Genomic DNA, 21,686 nt, shown 5'->3' with positions numbered 1-21,686 from the left:
TGCCCATCACCCTGCAGATGAAAGCCCCTTTGTTGCTTGTGTCCCTGTAACAGGTTTCTGCACCGATAGTTTATGATTAGAGTAGGGAGATCTAGAGATTAGGGCAGGAATAGAGAGGACTGTGTGCTGTGACGGATCATTCGGACGCCGGTAGTAGAGCTCCAGGAGGCAACATGAGGGGATGGTACATAGAACGGTATAATGAACAAAGACTGATGCAGATGGCGTTATGGACATTACCGAACTGTGTTTATCCGCACCCTGCATCAAATGCTTCCACTGACAGACGAGCAGAAATCATGAGGCCATGTTTAATAATATGGAGTAAGAAGGTCAAAGGTTGAAACACGGCACAGGCCAACACAAAGGTAAAAGGCACAAGGTTAAGAAATGATAGTCTCATCCTAGAAAGTACAAATCCGTTCTGAAGGCGTCACTGCACGGGTGACCATGTCCTCATGGATGAGATCACAACTGGAATGGACAGAAGGTAGGTCACATCTCATCAACGAAGCTCCGGACTTCGACTTCTGTTGACATGCTTTTCTCAAAATGTGACCTGACGAGTAATACTACCTGAGACGTACAGTATTGGTTGAGTTTGCAGCATAACTACCAGTTCTGACCACCGTTTCACATCAAGGGGGTATTGAATGTAAGTCCCATCGCAACCAAGTTCCCTGTGAGCCGCGCCTAATGTGGAACCACCTTACATCATCATCTTTTTTTCTCTTGTTCCGCAAACTGCTTGATCTGCCGGCTGTACACCGCCTGCAGACCGGCCTCAGCCACTGCAGCATTAAGATGAGTCTCCAGGGCCGCATGAAGGTCATTAATTCTTGGGTTGGGCGCGTGGTTGAATCCTATTAGAGTTCCATCTTTCTCCATATATTCTTCATCCTCAAGATCTCTCTTCTTTCTTCTAAGTTCCAAGTCATCTTGTAGTTTCAGGTCCCTGTTCTGCTTCCCCTGGTCATTTTCTGGTGCAGCACCATATTCTGGACCAGCCCCTAGTTTGGTATCCCTAACATGGTGCATGGACTCTCTTGACCTGGCTGCTTCTTTCTCCACCTTGATGTTTTGGCCTTGATTCTGTAGGTCCTGATGCAAATGCTGAACTTGTCCAGGTCCAACTTCTGGTCCATCTTCAAGTTGTCCTTTATGCTGCTCTAAGGGGTCAGCTCCTGTTTTCACGATTTTCTCCTTAGGAGGAGGACGTTCCTTCATCTTTATCTCCTTGTCGGGAGAGGCCAGCACAACACTGTTCTCCTTATCTTTCAATACCTCCACCTGATCTCTGGCTTGTGCATGAACCTGGTCTTGGATCTTCAGCGCTTCCTTCTCTTGCTGTGAGGGTTTTTGTACATTTAATTTGTCCAGAGACTGTTTTACAACCTGCACGGCCGCCTGATCCATGGCAGGGCTTTCATTCTTCTGCTGCTCAACTTTATGAGGGAGCAGATTATCATCACTTTTTTTAACCTCTGGCTTTTGAGCCTTCTCTGCGATATCCAGACCATTGCCCTTCTCCAGTTCAGGTTTTCCAGGTACTGTGTTGGCAACTTTATCTGTCTCCTTTTTAGTTGCTTCCGGTTGTACATCTACAGGGGGCACGTTCTTGATGTCCAAACCTTTGTCAGCTTCTCCAACCTTAACATCCTCCATGTTCTTTGGATGCTCCGCGGCTCGTGCTTCTGGTTTGTCACCTAGAACAAAATTCAGTTACAGTAATTAGTACAAAAACAAAACAATTATCTCCTCCCAATTCTTCCTTTGAGGAAAAATGCTTATGTTATAACAGCTTCCGCCCAGAGGAGAAAACTAAGGAGGGGCACAGATCTGGGATAAGAGAAGCAATGTCGGGCAGTAAGACCAGATTCTCAAGGCTCCCGTCCACTAGTCACAGATTTTTTTTTTTCTTAGACTGGATCCTGTGAATTGACTGGCTCAACTCTATTCTTCCGTGAAATGTATGAGTAAACTGACCACTGTAAACTGCGGTATGCCCTTATACAGTCTCACAATGTTTGGATAGTACCAGAATGTACAGGGAAATATTGACAAATTGGAGTAGCCATTTCCCTTTTGGTAATTTATTTGGTCATACATATCAAAAGAAAAAAGGATGTATACTTACAGGTCCCAAGAAAAAAAAAAAGGAGGGCTTCATTTTGGTTGGTGTCAGTTGCAGTCATATTAGTGGTCCAGCACTAGGAGACACCTGCTTAGAATCATAGAATCGTAGAGTTGGAAGGGACCTCCTGGGCCATCTGGTCCAACCCCCTGCTCAAAGCAGGATTCACTAAATCATCCCAGTCAGATGTCTGTCCAGCCTCTGTTTGAAGACTTCCATTGAAGGAGAACTCACCACTTCTCGTGGCAGCCTGTTCCACTCATTGATCACTCTAACTGTCAAAAAGTTTTTTCTAATATCTAATCTGTGTCTCCTCCCATTCAGTTTCATCCCATTGCTTCTAGTCTTTCCTTGTGCAAATGAGAATAAAGTTGATCCTTCTACAATGTGACAGCCCTTTAGATATTTGTAGACAGCAATTAAGTCTCCTCTCAGTCTTCTCTTTTGCAAACTAAACATTCCCAAATCCTGCAACCTTTCCTCATAAGACAGGGTTTGCAGACCGGTCACCATTCTGGTCACTCTTTTCTGAACTTGCTCCAGTTTGTTGATGTCTTTTTTAAAATGTGGTGCCCAAAACTGGACACAATATTCCAGATGAGGTCTGACCAAAGAGGAGTAGAGGGAAATAATGACTTCACGTGATCTAGACTGTATGCTTCTGTTAATACATCCTAGAACTGCATTTGCCTTTTTTGCTGCTGCATCACACTGTTGACTCATATTCAGTCTGTGATCTATTAGTATACCCAAGTCTTTTTCACATGTGCTGTCACTTAGCCCTATTCCTCCCATTCTATATATGCTTTTTTCATTTTTATTGCCCAGATGTAGTACTTTGCATTTCTCCCTGTTAAAAACCATTCTGTTAGTTACTGCCCACTTCTCCAGTTTATTTAAATCTTTTTGAATCCTCTCTCTCTCTTCTCTAGTATTAGCTATCCCTCCTAGCTTTGTGTCATCAGCAAATTTAATCAGTTTACCCTCAATTCCTTCATCTAAATCGTTGATAAAGATGTTGAACAATACAGGGCCCAGGACAGAGCCCTGTGGTACCCCACTTGAGACATTCTTCCAACTGGATGTGCAGCCATTTACGACCACTCTTTGGGTCCGATCACTAAGCCAGCTATGAATCCACCTAACAGTTGCCTTGTCCATTCCATACTTAGTCATTTTTTCAATAAGGATTGTATGAGAGACTTTGTCAAATGCTTTGCTGAAGTCAAGATATACTATATCTACAGCATTTCCTTGATCCACCCAATCAGTGATACCGTCATAGAAGGAAATTAAGTTAGTCTGACATGACTTATTAGTTACAAACCCATGCTGACTCTGTTTGATCACTTCATTCTTATCCAGGTATTGACTTACATGTTGTTTAATAATTTGTTCAAAGATCTTTCCTGGTATAGAAGTCAGACTCACCGGCCTATAGTTGCCTGGGTCCACCTTCTTCCCCTTTTTGAAGATAGGAACAACATTTGCTCTTCTCCAGTCTTCTGGCACTTCTCCTGTTCTCCAAGAATTTTCAAAGATTATGGAGAGTGGTTCAGAAATTTCTTCTGCTATCTCCTTCAGTACTCTGGGGTGTAATTCATCTGGACCTGGAGACTTGAATTCATTTAGGTTAGCTAAGTGTTTCCTCACTATCTTTCTGTTTATAGATATCCTGGATTCTTCTATTCCCTTAATAGGACCGTGAATAACAGTTGGTGTTACATTTCCTTTCTGAGAGAAAACAGATGCAAAATAGGAATTTAAAAGTTCAGCCTTCTCAACATCCTGTCTTACCATTTCATCATTTTCATCCTGTAAAAATCCTATAGCATCTTTGACTTTTCTTTTACTTTTGACATATCCCCAAAATCCTTTATTATTGCTTTTGACATCTCTTGCAAGCCTCAATTCATTTTCAGCTTTAGATAATCTGATTTGTGTCCTGCAGATTCTGCAGACAACATTATATTCTTCTTTAGATATGCCTCCCTCTTTCCATTTTATAAACATTTTTTTCTTCCTTTTTAGCATGTGCTTAAGTTCTGTGTTCACCCATCCTGGTTTCCTTAAATGCTTCCTATTCTTCCCTCTTTTCGGAATTGTTAACAACTGTGCTTTGAGAATTTCATTTTTCAAGATTTCCCATCCTTCCTGGACATTTTTGTCTTTAAGGATATCCAGCCATTGGATCCCTCCAATTATCTTTCTGAATCCCTTAAAATCTGCCTTTCTGAAATCTAACCTTGACGTCTGAGTCTTCACAGGTCTTCCGCCTCTAGTTATCCAAAATTCTAAAATAGCATGGTCGCTACCTCCTAGAGTTCCAGCCACTTTTACCTCCTCAACCATTTCCTCCCTGTTTATAAGGATTAGATCCAAGGTAGCAGTTCCCCTTGTTTTCTCCCCTACCTTTTGGAAGATAAAGTTGTCAGCAAGAGAGGATAAGAATTTCCTTGACCTGTTAGTTTTGCCTGAGAGAGATTCCCAACAAATGTCTGGATAGTTGAAATCTCCCATGACAACTATGTCATATTTTTTGGAGAACTTGGCCATTTGATGCATAAAGAGTTCATCCATATCTTCAGCTTGCACAGGCGGCCTGTAGTAAATGCCTACAATGGTGTCCTTTCCATTGTTCTGTCCTTGTATTCTTACCCAAACAGTTTCCACAGAACTCCCAGTCTCTGAAGCTTCAATCTCTGTGCAGGAAGGCCCCCTCCCCTTTCCTTGAACCTATTGTTCTAGGAAATGGATAAGACTGGACACTGTACTGGTGAACGATTACCATGTACAATGACTTGCTTGTCCTCGGACGCGCTGTCTCACCTTGCTGCTCCTGGTGAATCTCCATGTGCTGCTCCTTGATCACCTCCAGCAGCTTCTCCTGCTGGTCCAGGAGTCGCTTCTGCTGCACCTGCTGCTCCTTGATGACCTGTAACAGGATGGCGTGGTCCAGCATCTCCACTTTACCTGCATCTGTAATCCAAACAGAGAACATTTAGAAATGAAAGGTAAAACAATATCAGTCTGTTGTTGTTACAGGGTTTCAGAAAACAAGAAAAGCCATCTCCAGACCTCCGCAGATCCACAGCAAGATCACAATCCTGCTAAATAACGTACTCCCCAAACATGTCCCCTGAACCACCACTTGCCCGAACAGGTCACCAAACCCAAGTGACTAATCAGCCATCACCTAACGATCCGCCAAGCACAGCCCCCCCCCCCCCATCTCCCTCAGCCACTCTAACGGCCGAGCGTGGTCCTCCCCCAGCCGATCTGCAATGGCCAATCGCAGTCCCACCAGCCACTTTGCAATGGCCAAGCACCGTACCCCCCAGCCACTACACAACGGCCGAGCGCCATTCCCCCAGCAACGTCCAAGCGTGGTCCCCCCCCGCCCCCCCAAGCCATTTCACAACGGCCTCTCTATAGTGACACAAGCCGCAAGGGAATTTGGACAGTAAATCAGACACAAAAACATGAAGTTACAGAGATTAGTACTAGAAGATGTCAACTATGTACATTAGGAAGAAAAGGATCACACAGTCCTACACTGCACATGCCTCACATAACCATGCTTACGTTCTGCTAGCCTCCTCTTATCAGCTGTGAAGGATCCAGGAGAACAAGGGGGAAAAAAGACAGAGAAAGGGCATGAAAGCAAGGAAGAAGCAAATCTAAGCTGCACACAAGCCCAAAACATCTCTACCCTTTCAGATTAATATTCTTGCACATAGGAGCACTATTAGGCTATGTGCACACGTATGCAGAAAATTTCGGCATAAAAACAAGACTCCTTCCCAGAAAACGCGCGTTTTTTAGCGGAAAAAACGCGCGTTTTTTTATGCGTTTTTTTTTTTTTCCGTGCGTCCCCAGACACACAGAAAATAGCCAGAAATGCGGAATTTACCGCAAAATTAATAAGCATGCTGCATTTTTTACCGCAAAGCTTTTTTTGCGGTAAAAAACGCATCAATATGCACAAAAAGTGCAAAATGCATTAAAATGAATGGGAAGCTTCTTTTAAGCGTTTGAGCGGATTTTTTGGAAAAACGCGAAAAAAAACGCTGTGTGTAAACACAGCCTTATAGTAGTTATATCCCTACATATAATGGGCAGTATTATAGTAGTTATATTCTTGTACATAGGGGCAGTATTATAGTAGTTATATTCTTGTACATAGGGGCAGTATTATCGTCGTTACAGTGGGGGAAATAAGTATTTGATCCTTTGCTGATTTTGGAAGTTTGCCCACTGACAAAGACATGAACAGTCTATAATTTTAAGGGTAGGCTAATTTTAACACAGAATATCAAAAATAAAATCCAGAAAATCACATTGTATAAAGTATATAAAATTTATTTGCATTTTCCAGTGGTAAATAAGTATTTGATCCCTCTGGCAAACAAGACTTAATACTTGGAGGTAAAACCCTTGTCGGCAAGAACAGCACTCAATTTTTTGTTTTGTAGTTGATGATGAGGTTTGCACACGTCAGGAAGAATTTTGGTCCACTCCTCTTTGCATATCATCTCTAAATCATTAAGATTTTGAGGCTGTCGTTTGGCAACTCGGAGCTTCAACTCCCTCCATAAGTTTTCTATGGGATTAAGGTCTGGAGACTGGCTAGGCCACTCCATGACCTTAATGTGCTTCATTTGAGCCACTCCTTTGTTGCCTTGACTGTATGTTTTGGGTCATTGTCTTGCTGGAAGACCAAGCCATGACCCATTTTAAATGTCCTGGCGGAGGGAAGGAGGTGGTCACTCAGGATTTTACGGTACATGGCGCCATCCATTCTCTCATTGATGCGTTGAAGTAGTCCTGTGCCCTTAGCAGAGCCACCCCCCCAAAACATAATGTTTCCACCTCCATGCTTGACAGTGGGGATGGTGTTCTTTGGGTCATAGGCAACATTTCTCTTCTTCCAAATATGGCGTGTTGACTAAATGCCAAAGAGAAATGTGTCTCATCTTCTCCCAGTCACTCACAGAATCATCCAGGTGTTCATTGGCAAACTTCAGATGGGCCTGTACGTGTACCTTCTTGAGCAGGGGAACCTTGCAGGAACTGCAGGATTTTAAACGTTTACGGCGTAATGTGTTACAAATGGTTTTCTTGGTGACTGTGGTCCTAGCTGCCTTGAGATCATTAACAAGTTTCCCCCGTGTAGTTTTAGACTGATCTCTCACCTTCCTCATGATCAAGCATACTCCATGAGGTGAGATTTTGCATGATGCCCCAGATCGATGTTGACCGACAGTCATTTTGTATTTCTACCATTTTCTTACTATTGCACCAACAGTTGCCTCCTGCTCATCCAGCGTCTCACTTATGGTTTTGTGGCCCATTCCAGCTTTGTGCAGGTCTATGATCTTATCCTTGACATTTTTATAAAGCTCTTTGGTCTTGCCCTTGTTGTAGAGGTTAGAGTCTGACTGATTAATTGAGTCTGTGGACAGGAGTCTTTTATAAAGTTGACTATGTAAGACAGCTTTAATGCAGGTAACGAGTTGATTAGGAGCGTCTAACTGGTCTGTAGGAGTCAGAACTCTTAATAGTTGGTAGGGGATCAAATACTTATTTCCCACTGCAAAATGCAAATAAATTTATATAATTTATACAATGTGATTTTCTGAATTATATTTTTGATATTCTCTCAATGTTAAATTTAACATACCCTTAAAATTACAGTATATACTGTTCATGTCTGTCAGTGGGCAAACTCGCAAAATCAGCAAGGGATCAAATACTTATTTCCCCCACTGTATATACTTGTACATAGAGGCAGTATTATTATAGTTATAATATTCAGGAGTATAGAAGAGCTGAGTACCAGTTACTTAGGAAGCTGTAATAATTGTCATATTGGTTGCGAGCAACTCTGCCTTTTTACTAATTTGACAGAAAAGTAAAACTTGGATAGTAAAAGAATGAACTTGACTTTGGAGTGCCATCACCGTGGCCGGAGCAGAACGGTGTGACCAGGAGTCATGCTTGGCAATGCGGAAACCTTCTCACAGGGCTGAATGTTTCATGGCAGGGTAGACGTAAAGAAAAGCACCAACCTTCTTGATTTTCAACAGCCTTCATGTCGACATTTCTCACATCACGCTGCTCCGGTCCAGTGTCGCCAGGTGGCTGCTCTTTCTTCTCATCTGGAAAGGCAGTGAAAAGGTCACAATCAGAGCAGCCGACTCTTCTCCATGCGAATCTAATCTTGTTAAAGGGAGCAGAATGTGCAGCGAAGGAGGAAAACACGCCTGACAGTCAAGTGCTAGAGCTCCCCCTACTGAAGAAAAGGCGCAAATGCATTTCCTTTTAAACTCGTTCCCGCCACGGACAATTTTCTTTTTTCCCTTTGGTTTTCTACTCTCCTAATATTCTTAACTTTGATACCTCCAAACATAAAAAGAAAAAACAAATGTACCATACAATGTACTGAAAAACAGGAAGAATTTTAAAGTAAAATAAAAAAAAAAAAATGGTGGAATTGCATATTTTATTTCAATATTTTTTTTGGAGGGTGGGGGTTAATTTACTGCTTTTTGTGCAGTAAAAATTAACTGGCAATATAATTTTTGAGATCAGGACAATTAAGCAATAAGAAGAAACTATAACTCTGGTTTATTGTACAAGTGGTGAAAAAAAAAACAAAAAAATCCCTGACATTTATGAAAAAAAAAAAAAAAAAAAAAAAAAAAAAAAAAAAATTTGCGTTGGTATTTTTTGACACCACACTTACTTGTGTTGGACTTGTCTTTTGACCTGACGGATTTATTGGGATCATTTTGGAATAGATAAAAAATTGTGATCACTTACTAATGCATTGTTGTTGTTTTTCAGGGAGGGCAGTGACAGTTTTGATTGTTTTTTTTTTTTTTTTAAGGCTGGATTTGTGCGCATGGGACAATACCAAATAAATAAATATTATACAGTTGTGGCCAAAAGTATTGACACCCCTGCAATTCTGTCAGATAATACTCAGTTTCTTCCTGAAAATGATTGCAAACACAAATTCTTTGGTATTATCTTCATTTAATTTGTCTTAAATGAAAAAAAAACACAAAAGAGAATGAAGCAAAAAGCAAAACATTGATCATTTCACACAAAACTCCAAAAATGGGCCAGACAAAAGTATTGGCAACCTCAGCCTAATACTTGGTTGCACAACCTTTAGCCAAAATAACTACGACCAACCACTTCCGGTAACCATCAATGAGTTTCTAAAGGTACTGTCACACTTAGCGATGTATCAGCGATCCCGACCAGCGATATGACGCGGTCAGGATCGCTGGTGCATCGCTAAGTGGTCGCTAGTGAGCTGCCACACAGGCAGATCTCACCAGCGACATCGCTGAGGACGGGGGTCGTTACTTACCTGTCACACTAGGCGATCCTGACGTCCTCCTGCCCGGCTCCACGCTCGTCTCTCCACAGGAAGCCAACGACGAGAAACAGTCCTGGACGTTCTCGCGCGTTCAGCGATAACCAGCGGGGGAGCAGCTCGTTGGTAAGTATCAGACACAGCGATATCGCTAGCAATATCGCTATAATGTCACAAGTTATAGCGATATCGCTTAGTGTGACAGGCCCTTTACAATGCTCTGCAGGAATTTTAGACCATTCTTCTTTGGCAAACTGCTCCAGGTCCCTGATATTTGAAGGGTGCCTTCTCCAAACTGCCATTTTTATATCTCTCTACAGGTGTTCTATGGGATTCAGGTCTGGACTCATTGCTGGCCACCTTAGAAGTCTCCAGTGCTTTCTCTCAAACCATTTTCTAGTGCTTTTTGAAGTGTGTTTTGGGTCATTGTCCTGCTGGAAGACCCATGACCTCAGAGGGAGACCCAGCTTTCTCACACTGGGCCCTACATTATGCTGCAAAATGTGTTGGTAGTCTTCATACTTCATAAAGCCATGCACATGGGCAAGCAGTCCAGAGGCAGCAAAGCAACCCCAAAACATCAGGGATCCTCCGCTATGTTTGACTGTAGGGACCGTGTTCTTTTCTTTGAATGTCTCTTTTTTTCTCCTGTAAACTCTATGTTGATGCCTTTGCCCAAAAAGCTCTACTTTTGTCTCATCTGACCAGAGAACATTCTTCCAAAACGTTTTAGGCTTTTTCAGGTAAGTTTTGGCAAACTCCAGCCTGGCTTTTTTGTGTCTCGGGGTAAGAAGTGGGGTCTTCCTGGGTCTCCTACCATACAGTCCCTTTTCATTCAGACGCCGACGGAAAGTACAGGTTGACACTGTTGTACCCTCGGACTGCAGGGCAGCTTGAACTTGTTTGGATGTTAGTCGAGGTTCTTTATCCAACATCCGCACAATCTTGCGTTGAAATCTCTTGTCAATTCTTCTTTACCGTCCACATCTAGGGAGATTAGCCACAGTGCCATGGGCTTTAAACTTCTTGATGACACTGCGCACGGTAGACACAGGAACATTCTGGTCTTTGGAGATGGACTTGTAGCCTTGAGATTGCTCATGCTTCCTCACGTTTGCTTTCTCAAGTCCTCAGACAGTTCTTTGGTCTTCTTTCTTTTCTCCATGCTCAATGTGGTACACACAAGGACACAGGACAGAGGTTGAGCCAACTTTAATCCATGTCAACTGGCTGCAAATGTGATTTAGTTATTGCCAACACCTGTTAGGTGCCACAGGTAAGTTACAGGTGCTGTTAATTACACAAATTAGAGAAGCATCACATGATTTTTAGAACAGTGCCAATACTTTTGTCCACCCTCTTTTTTATGTTTGGTGTGGAATTATATCCAATTTGGCTTTAGGACAATTCTTTTTATGTTTTTTCATTTAAGACAAATTAAATGAAGATAATAATACCAAAGAATTTGTGTTTGCAATCATTTTCAGGAAGAAACTGAGTATTATCTGATAGAATTGCAGGGGTGTCAATACTTTTGGCCACAACTGTATATAATTTTTTTTTTTTTTTTTTTTTTTTTTAAGTCCTGTACTTTTCAAGGTGGAAAATTAGGACAACTTTTGCTTACCTTCTCTGAGCTGCTTCTCAAGGACTCTCTCGGCCAAGGCGAGATCAATTTTTGGTGGCTCTCTTACTACAATTTCTAGGTTCTTGAGGTCATCTGAGTCGTCCACTTTCTTTTCTAGCTGCTGCTCTCTGTCTGCTGGCTGGACACCCAGATCTTCTTTTACTGGGTCCCTCTCTGGCTCCTTTTTAGGTAAGCCCTCCTGCTGTGGGGGTTGCTGGGGGGCCGCAACGTGGTCCTTCTCCACCATTTCCACTGGAGGTTGCCCTTTTAGTTCAGGATTACCTTCTTTATTTTCAGTCTGTTTTCCATCCTTAGGAGCAACAGCGACCTCATTGTTTGGCAGGTTCTTCTGCTGGGAATCCTCCTGGTCTTTCTGTTCATCTACAGGGACTTCATCCCGTGGGACAGGCGGTTCATGTCTATGAGCTTCACCGACCGGGACAGCAATGCCTGCTAACCAGAAGAAGATGAGAGAATGATCAGGGTGACACCACACTAAGCCAACCGACTGTGTCCCTACCTGGTCACACACTAACTAGACACATTTAAAAGGGAAATAGTTACAGTCTATACATTTTACAGGAGTATAATAGGACCAGATTCATAGAAAGTCAAAGAAAAAAGAAACATCCGGCACAGTCCCTGAGAATGAAATACCCGCAAAGCCACTTATAACCGCTATCAGTGTGACACCTGTAACCCTTGCTGAACGGGTGCTCTTTCCATGTGAAGAAAAAACATGAAATATCATAGTAGAAAAAGACAGCAGGATGGCACTCACCGTTCTCTTGAAATTATTCACTTTATTTCATATTAATAAAGCATAGGCAATGGCACGGGAGAAAAGCAAAAAGACGGACGACAGCCGTTTCGTGCACAATGCACTTCAACAGGTCCCAATGGGACCTGTTGAAATGATTCACTTTATGAAATAAAGTGAATCATTTCAAGAGAACGGTGAGTGCCATCCTGCTGTCTTTTTCTACTATGAGATTCATAGAAAGATGCCCTGAAATTATTTTATAGGGAATACAAGTATTTACTAAAAACAGACATGTCAGGAGAGTGGAGAAGTCTTCTTGTACTGTATGAATGGTACCTTGGTCAGGTCTGTCCAGTTGTACTTCTTGCTGTTTCCCATTTCCTTCCTCCTTTTGTGGAACATCAATAGGCCCCTTAATCTGAGGCTGCTCCACCTCTACCTGCTTTGGAGGGAGTTTAGGTTTGTCTCGGTCATCTTCTGGTTCTTCCACAATTGGTTTCGGGACTGCAGAGAGGAGACGGACATTTTAGAGGTTCCAGCTGTGAAGGCAGCAGAATAGTGAGTGCAGCTCTGGAGTATAATACAGGATGTAACTCGGGATCAGTACAAGATCAGTAATGTAATGTAATGTATGTACACAGTGACTGCACCAGCAGAATAGCGACTGCAGCTCTGGGGTATAATACAGGATGTAACTCAGGATCAGTACAGGATCAGTAATGTAATGAACATACACAGTGACTGCACCAGCAGAATAGTGAGTGCAGCTCTGGAGTATAATACAGGATAAGTAATGTAATGTATGTACACAGTGACTGCACCAGCAGAATAGTGAGTGCAGCTCTGGGGTATAATACAGGATGTAGCTCAGAATCAGTACAAGATCAGTAATGTATGTACACAGTGACTGCACTAGCAGAATAGCGAGTGCAGCTCTGGGGTATAATACAGGATGTAACTCAGGATCAGTACTGTAATGTACATACACAGTGACTGCACCAGCAGAATAGTGAGTGCAGCTCTGGAGTATAATACAGGATAAGTAATGTAATGTATGTACACAGTGTCTCCACCAGCAGAATAGTGAGTGCAGCTCTGGAGTGTAAAACAGGATGTAACTCAGGATAAGTACAGGATATGTAATGTATGTACACAGTGACTGCACCAGCAGAATAGTGAGTGCACACTGCAGACAATCATGAGCCCACTTAAAGAGGCGGGAGCGGCGGAAAAATTGAAGGAGTTCGCTAGATCTGATCCCGCTGAAGGTGCGCGGCATAATAGGAGCACATCTTCTCAAGTTCAACGCAAAAATCACCATTCTGGGGGCGAGGAGGAGATGGAACAGGAGGAACTGACCCTTAAAGAAGCATCTGAGCAGTTGATGCAGGCTCTCTCATTGACCAGGACATCCCTGACGGAGAAAATTGAGGATGTCTATACGGAGGTGGGGAGACTCCGTCAGGATATGCAGGCCATGAGGGGGCGCATCACAGAGGTGGAGACGAGGGTGTCTAAGGTAGAAGATACCATTACACCAATGGAGGTTAAACTGACAAAAGTGTCGGGCTCCATGAATGCCTGGAAGCAGAAGGCGGATGACTTAGAAAACAGAATGCGCCGAAATAACATCCGTATTGTTGGACTGCCTAAGCGCTCGGAAGGTCAGCATCCTGAGCATTTTCTGGAGGATTGGCTCAAGACCTCCCTGGGGGACGAATTCTCAATGTTCGCCGTTGAAAGAGCTCACAGAGTCCCTACAAGACCCCTGCCTCCGGGGGCCCCACCTCGACCATTCCTGGCACGCCTGCTCAACTGCAAGGACAGAGATACCACTTTGCATCTTGCACGCCTGAAGAGTCCTATCAAAATCAACAACGCTGTCGTTTCTTTTTTTCCGGATTTCTCCGTGGAGCTGCAGAAGCAGCGGGCACAGTTCTTCGAGGTCAAGAAGCGACTCAGAGATAGGAACATTGTTTATTCGATGGTATATCCGGCCCGGCTCCGAGTTGTCCATGAAGGTTCCTCCGTATTTTTTACAGATCCGGCGGAGGCGACTGATTGGCTGCGGTCCCATGGGGGATCCCCTGCGAAGGAGTCCTAATGTGCCGGCTGTTACTTCAGATTTCCTCAATTGACGGTCTAATTGGAGCTCTCCCGGCGAGTTCCCAGATGCCAGCTATACCGGACACTGTACTCAGTGATGGTATCCCCTTGTTTAATTTTTGATGAGGGCGTAGGACTGTACGCCTATGTTATTAGGTTCCTGTATTGTTTTTTCTTTTCCAAAAGTTTTAATTTTTATAGTTGTTTAGATGGAGGCCGCAGCCGACACCAAATTCTGTTATCTGTGTGGGCTCTCTGCACCGGGATCGGGCACCATTATGCACCATATCCAGATGCGGGGAAATGGGTTCTGAGCTGATTTGTATGACCTAGAATGTAAGAGGCATAAAAACCCCTCGGAAGAAAATTAAGGTGTTCTCACAGATCAGACATCACCGTCCTCACATTGTGGCTCTGGTAGAGACGCACCTGACCAGGGATACGGTTCGGTGGGTACAGAAACCGTGGGTGCAATGGTTTATACATGCTTTTTACACTAGCTACTCAAGGGTAGTGTCACTGTTAATTCATAAGGATGTTCGGTGGGAGGCCAGAGAGGCCCGGAAAGACCCTGAGGGAAGATTTGTGTCCGTACATGCGCTGATTAACACTCAGAAATATGTAATTCTTTGTATTTATAATCCCCCTCCGGCCAATATATCAATCCTTCAGAAGGCATTGAGCTTTGCTTTAAATTACCCAGATGCACATGTCATCTGCATGGGAGATTTTAATTTGGTCATGAACAACCATCTTGATAAATTGAGACTGGGCGATGGAATACAGGGTGGGGTCCTCCCCCCGGGCACATCCCAACTGTCACAATTCATGACGGGTAGTGGGTGGCTAGATTTATGGAGGATGCACCATCCAGAGACGAGGGAATATACTTGCCACTCCTCCACTAGGCGCTCTCTGTCTCGCATAGACTACGCGTACATTTTTGGGTCCAGCAGTTTGGCGGCGTGGGTGGATGATATTAGACATGGAAGCAGGGGGATTTCAGATCATAGTACAATTATTCTCAAGCTTAAATATGGGCCATTGACTAATGGGATAGTATGGAAGCTGAATCCTTTTTGGCTGAAGTTGATAACACCCCGATAGAACGATAGATCAGTTACGTTGCTTCGTCTTGTCTCACCCCGAAATATTAATGTATTTTGGGTTGCTCTTAAAGCCTATTTACGGGGTTGTCTATCCTCCACGATTTCTCATATTAAACGGGTGACATCAGAGGAGGATGGCGAGATGGAGCGACGTCCGAAAGACTCGGAGGCATCCTATATATCGGATCAAACTAACAGTAACAGGGTAGAATGGCTGACCGCTCAAAGGTTATATGCTCAATACACTGACACCAAATCGAAACGTAAAGATGGATTTTTGGTTCTTACCGTAAAATCTCTTTCTTGGAGCCTTCATTGGGGGACACAGATTACCATGGGGTGTATGCTGCTGCTAGGAGGCTGACACTATGCAAAACAAGAAAATTAGCTCCTCCCCGGCAGTATACACCCACCGACAGGCACCAAGCACCTCAGTTGGTGAAAAAGCAGTAGGAGAAGCAACGAGAAAACTCTAAACATATGTACCAACCCAACAAGGGACTCTAAGACCCAACACGGTACAACTTAAACAGGGAGGGTGCTGTGTCCCCCAATGAAGGCTCCAAGAAAGAGATTTTACGGTAAGAACCAAAAATCCATCTTTCTTTATCGCCTTAATGGGGGACACAGATTACCATGGGACGTTCCAAAGCAGTCCCAAGGGTGGGAACAGCAATAAGGAACGAAAGTAACGGAAAGGCTTAGGTCGGCCGGTGAGCCACCGCCGCCTGCAGAACCTTCCTACCAACAACAGCATCAGACGAGGCCTGGGTATGAACCCTGTAGAACCTCGTGAAAGTGTGCAAAGATGACCAGGTTGCGGCCTTGCAAATTTGCATGGCCGAGGCCTGGTGACGAGCAGCCCACGAAGCCGCCACAGCCCGGGTGGAATGAGCTCTTACTCCCGGAGGGGGTCGCTTTTCCTGAAGACGATACGCCTCCAGAATGGTAGAACGAATCCAGCGAGCGATTGTGGATTTGGAAGCCGGAAGGCCCTTCTGGCGACCTTCAGAGATGATCAGCAAGGAATCGGACCGACGAAAGGAAGAAGTCCTGGCGAGATAGACACGCAGGGCTCTAACTACGTCCAGTTTGTGGAGAGACTTCTTAAGAGGATGAGATGGAGCCGGACAAAAAGAAGGAAGGACGATATCCTCATTGATATGGAAAGCGGAAACCACCTTTGGAAGAAAAGAAGGAACGGGCCTGAGAACGGCTTTGTCCTGATGGAGAATCAGGTAAGGGGAACGACAAGACAAGGCCGCCAATTCAGAAACTCTTCTGATGGATGAAATGGCGATCAAAAAGGTGACCTTCCAAGAGAGAAGGGACAAAGGGATGTCCTGGAGAGGCTCGAACGGCGCCTTCTGGAGAGCGCCAAGAACGAGGTTGAGATCCCACGGGTCTATTGGCGAATGATGAGGAGGAGCCACGTGGGAAACCCCTTGCAGAAAGGTTTTGACCTGTGGTAGAGAAGCTAGCTCTCTTTGGAAGAGGATAGAGAGAGCGGAAACCTGGCCCTTGAGCGTACTGAGGGACAGACCCGCGTCTAACCCAGACTGAAGAAACCCAAGGATAGATGGGATAGAAAAGGACATTGGGAAGACTCTTATCATCGCACCAACGGAAAAAAGCCTTCCAGTACCTATAGTAAATGCGGGAAGAGGCTGGTTTCCTGGCTCTGATCATAGTTTGAATAACCTGACTGGACAGACCTGATTCCTTCAGAATTGCGGTCTCAACGGCCATGCCGTCAAACTCAGAGACTGAGAATTCTCGTGGTAAAGGGGGCCTTGCGAGAGAAGGTCTGGAAGCCTCCAGGGGACGTCCGCGAGCATGTTGACCAGTTCCGCGTACCAAGGCCGTCTTGGCCAATCTGGAGCGACTAGAATCACTGGTACGCCTTCCGATTTTATCTTTTTGACCACTCGAGGGATCAAGGCCAGAGGCGGGAACAGATAAGGAAGTTGAAACTGGGACCACGGAGTCACCAGTGCGTCGCATGCGACGGCTAGAGGGTCCCTGGACCTGGCTACGAACTGCGGCACCTTGTGGTTCATCCGAGATGCCATGAGATCGACATCCGGGGTGCCCCAACGGTCGCATATCTGAGAGAAGACTGCGGGGTGCAGGGACCATTCGCCGGACGCTAGGCCCTGGCAACTCAGAAAGTCGGCTGCCCAATTTTCCACCCCTGGAATATGGACGGCGGAGATTGTCGGAACATAACGTTCTGCCCAGCGGAATATCTTGGCCACTTCTGACATTACTTGCTTGCTGCGCGTGCCCCCCTGATGGTTTATGTACGCCACGGCCGTGGCGTTGTCCGACTGAATACGGACCGGCTTGCCAGACAGGAGGGGCTGCCAATGAAGAAGGGCCAGGAAGATTGCTCTGATCTCCAGAAGATTGATTGGGAGGAGAGACTCCTGTGGCTTCCAGCGTCCTTGGGCCGCTTTCTGATGGAACACGGCCCCCCATCCTAGAAGGCTCGCATCGGTGGTGATGACTTGCCACTGAGGCGGAAGGAAGGACCTCCCTTGGAGAACTGACGCTGGCCGTAGCCACCAAGTGAGAGACTGCCTCACTCTGAGAGGAAGCCGAATAGGACGGTCCAAGGACATCGTGGTCTTGTCCCAGGCTGAAAGCAGAGACAGCTGGAGGGGGCGAAGATGAAACTGCGCAAAGGGTACTGCTTCCATGGAAGCCACCATCTTCCCCAGGACCTTCATGCAGAACCGAATGGGAATGGGAGCAGGCCTCTTGAGAGTCCTGATGCCCTTGGAAAGAGTTGTAAATTTTTCCCTTGGAAGAAAAACACGGGCTAGCTTCGTATCGAATTCCATGCCCAGAAAGGTCAGACGCTGGGTGGGGATCAGAATGGACTTCTCCTTGTTGACTAGCCAACCTAGGCGGCTGAGAGTGTCCAGAGTTATCTGAAGGCTCTGGAGACAGTCCTGGCGAGATGAACCCTTGATCAAAAGATCGTCCAGATAAGGGATGATGAGGATCCCTCTGGAGCGAAGGATGGCCATGACGGTCGCCATCACCTTCGTGGAAACACGGGGCGCTGAAGCTAGGCCGAAAGGAAGAGCTGTGAACTGAAAGTGGTCTCCCTGAAACGCAAATCGAAGATACTTCTGATGCTGCGCACAAATTGAAATATGCAGATAGGCATCCCGAATGTCCACCGAGCAGAGGAATTCCCCGGGTTCCATGGAAGCAATCACCGACCGAAGAGACTCCATTTTGAAATGAAGAATCTTCACGTGGCGATTGAGCAATTTGAGGTCCAGAATAGGACGAAGAGAGCCGTCTTTCTTCGGGACTACAAAGAGATTGGAGTAGAACCCGGAAAACCGTTCGTTTGAGGGAACGGGAACAATGACTCCGGCGGAAAGAAGGGAGGAAATGGCCTGCAGAAAACCCGGAATCTGGGCCCGCTGTCATGGAGGCCGAGACCGGAAAAACCGTCTGTTCGGGAGTGAAGCAAATTCGATCTTGTATCCGGATGCGACGAATTCTCTGACCCAAGCGTCGTCGACAACGGACAGCCAAGCATCCACGAAAGAGGAAAGTCTGCCTCCCACCCTGGAAGAAATTCCAGGTGGGGGTGACCCGTCACTTAGACGAAAATCTGCCGGAATTGGCGCCTGCAGATCTGGAATATTGTCCTCTAGATCTCCAGCGAGGAGCGGGTTTGTAGGAAGGTTTCCTCTGATCCCGCTCCCTGGTGGCGGGTGGCCGATCCTGTTGAGTGGCTCTCTCCGTGGCAGAGAAGGGACGAAAGGGCCTGAATGGTCGAAAACCCTTTCTGTTCAAAAAACGTTTTGGTCGAGATTGGGGAAGTGAAGTACTTTTACCTCCAGTGGCATCGGAAATTATCTGATCCAGCTTTGCTCCAAAGAGTCTAGAGCCATGGAATGGCAGATTGGTAAGCGACTTTTTTGAAGTAGTGTCCGCATTCCATGACTTTAGCCAGAGGAGTCGGCGTACAGCTACTATGTTGCTGTTAGCCCTTGCAACGCAGCCGGCCGCGTCCAAGGAGGCGGCCAAAAGGTATTTACCCGCATGGTTAATCTGATCTGCAAGATCCGCCAACTCGTCTTGAGGAGCTGACCCTAAGATGCCTCTGCGAAGAATTTTGGCCCAAGCGGAAATGACTTTCGCCACCCAGGCGGATGCGAAAATAGGGCAGAGAGAGGCGCCAGATGCCTCAAAGATAGATTTAGCTAGAGATTCAATCTGCCTGTCAGAAGGATCTTTGAGCGATGCCCCATCTGGTAGAGAGAGCACCGTTTTTGAGGCTATCCGGGAAACTGGAGGATCCACCTCGGGAGCCTTGGACCACTTTGAGAGCAGTTCTGCGTCAAAGGGGTACAGAACGTCCAAGTACTTGCGGCCTGAGAAACGTTGCTCAGGGCGCTCCCAGTGTTTGGATAAGGTAGTATCGAAATCGTTGTGATTGGGAAAGGTTCGAGACGGAGGTCTTGCTCGTTTAAGGAGAACCGAGCATTTCTGAGGTGGAGCCTCATCCTGTTTAATTTTTAGTGTTTGGAAGATAGCTGCAATAAGACTATCGACCATGTCCCACGTTTTAGAAACGCTGTTCCCCTCAGAACTAGCTTCCGATTGAGAATCATCGCCTGACTGAAGGTTGTCATCCGAGGAAGGAGAAGGAGGCCTGGGAGTGGAAGGGCCCTGCGAGCTCGAGGACGAAGTGGACAGAGCCCGCTTCCTAGAAGTCCTACCCTGTCTGTCTCTCTGAAGGTCGCAGTCAGGTGCGGACGACTCATCCCGAGAGGTGGTCGGGGCAGAGGTGGCTGAGGATAGCTGAGGTAATCGTTCTAAGACCTGGACCAGCGACTGTGATACTTTTGTCAAATCAGAAACAGACTGTGACATTGTAACGGCCCACTCCGGGGGGGAGAGAGGAGGGAAGAGCGCCCTCAGGCCGTGCGTTCCTGAGATGCTGACATATTTGAAGGACTGCAGGGGGGGCAGAATGGGGACGAACGACCAGATGCCCACTTCTTTTTACAGCACGCACAGGCGTAATAGGTAGCGGTGGGCCTGAAGCAGAGATCCCCTGAAGGGTTGGGCATAAGTAAACTGCACTGAATGGCCGCAGGAATTAGGGAATAACTGCCGAGGAGAGCTAATCCTTGCCTCAGAGCAGAGCCTACCGAGATTCTGTGCGAGCAGCAGAAGAAACGCCAAAGTGTCCCCCAAGCAGCGCAGGAAGGAGTGATTAGGAACAGGAGATCCTTGTGCTGAAAGATGGGGGCGGAGCTTAGCGGCTGCGCCGTGAGTGGTTAATAGCGACGGAGAGGGCATGGCAGAAGGGGGAGGCTGGCATCTCAAAGAGAAAGAAGCCCTGTGATGGGCTAGAAAAGGCGCGCTGAAAGGAGCGCGCTAGGAAGGGAGGAGGGAGCAGAAGAATTCCCCGCACTGAGGGGAAAGTGAAAGTGACGGCGCCGCAGCCCCATGCCGACCCCGACATACCGCGCTAAAGAAGTGGCCATCTGATCGCGGTCCTGCTGCTTGCGACGCTGCGGTGAGTGAGGGGAACCCCAGAGTCTCCCTGACTAGAGCAGGGGAAGGGGAGGACCGCAAGCGGCTGTGTGAGCGCGCGACAGGCAGAAAGGGCGGGAGATTCAAATGCTGTGGACCTCACCAAGGTCCTTTTTTCTTCTCCCATGCACTGAAGCTTATTCGGGGCCGGAGGGAACGTACAGGCACTTACCTGACGTTCCAGAAGAGGATGACCACAGGGGCCCACGGGGAAACGGCAGGCCGCTGGGAGGGGAAGGAGTCCTCTGTACCCGCATCCTGCAGAAGACGGCTTGAAACACCTGCGATTGCCGTCTTCCTCTCAGCACTGTCCCGAGAAAGGGGTGAGGAGGGGGATTCGGCAAGGACCAGCCACCTGTCCACAACCCTTATCACCGGAAGGTGATAGGGGAAAAGTCCTGCCTGCGGTACTGAGAGTTGCGATGTGGGTGACACCACACTGCTCGCTCAGCCGCATGATATAGGAAATCAGGGTGATAACTATACCCTGTTTCCCACTGGAAAAAACCTAAAAGATAAAAGGAAAAGATTAAAAAGTTCAAGCTAAACCTGAAAGAAAAATTGGATTAAAAACTGCGGATCTGGGGAGATCCCGGTCCGCCTCCTACAGACACTAAGCACAAACTGAGGTGCTTGGTGCCTGTCAGTGGGTGTATACTGCCGGGGAGGAGCTAATTTTCTTGTTTTGCATAGTTCAGCCTCCTAGCAGCAGCAGCATACACCCCATGGTAATCTGTGTCCCCCAATAAGGCGATAAAGAAATTATTTTTTGCCCGGAAGTCTTATTTTGAAATGGGGAATCAGGCAAGTAAGTTTCTGGCCTATTTAGTACGACAGCATAATGCAACTAACACAGTTCTACAAATTCGTGATTCACATGGTACTTTGGTTTCCTCAACTGACAAGATACTAAAATGCTTTTCTGATTATTATGGTTCAAACTACATCCTTTATTTGGGGGAAAGCCAGGCCCAAACTTAAAC

General features: G+C 46.1%; 1 protein-coding gene across 9 annotated transcripts in view; it reads right to left on the bottom strand.

The window, feature by feature from the left end:
- Positions 1-297: 297 nt before the first annotated feature.
- SLC38A10 (solute carrier family 38 member 10) overlaps positions 298-21,686 on the bottom strand; it is a 55,880-nt gene continuing 34,491 nt past the window's right edge. For 4 of the 9 annotated variants that reach the window (XM_073560599.1, XM_073560602.1, XM_073560603.1 and 1 more), the window contains 6 exons: positions 12,251-12,418; positions 11,152-11,604; positions 8,206-8,295; positions 5,720-5,743; positions 4,964-5,113; positions 298-1,706 (listed from right to left, as the gene is read on the bottom strand). In XM_073560599.1, the coding sequence (XP_073416700.1) occupies positions 718-1,706; positions 4,964-5,113; positions 5,720-5,743; positions 8,206-8,295; positions 11,152-11,604; positions 12,251-12,418 (1,874 nt within the window). In that variant the 3' untranslated portion in view covers positions 298-717. The remainder of the gene's footprint in view (positions 1,707-4,963; positions 5,114-5,719; positions 5,744-8,205; positions 8,296-11,151; positions 11,605-12,250; positions 12,419-21,686) is intronic. The other 5 variants (XM_073560600.1, XM_073560605.1, XM_073560601.1 and 2 more) reach the window with 3 other exon arrangements.

Source organism: Dendrobates tinctorius, unplaced genomic scaffold (genome assembly GCF_039654945.1).
Source record: "Dendrobates tinctorius isolate UK_male_01 unplaced genomic scaffold, ASM3965494v1 ptg000014l, whole genome shotgun sequence".
NCBI lineage: Eukaryota > Metazoa > Chordata > Amphibia > Anura > Dendrobatidae > Dendrobates > Dendrobates tinctorius.
Note: the sequence above shows the minus strand (reverse complement) of the source record. Positions and strands in the feature narration are given on the sequence as shown.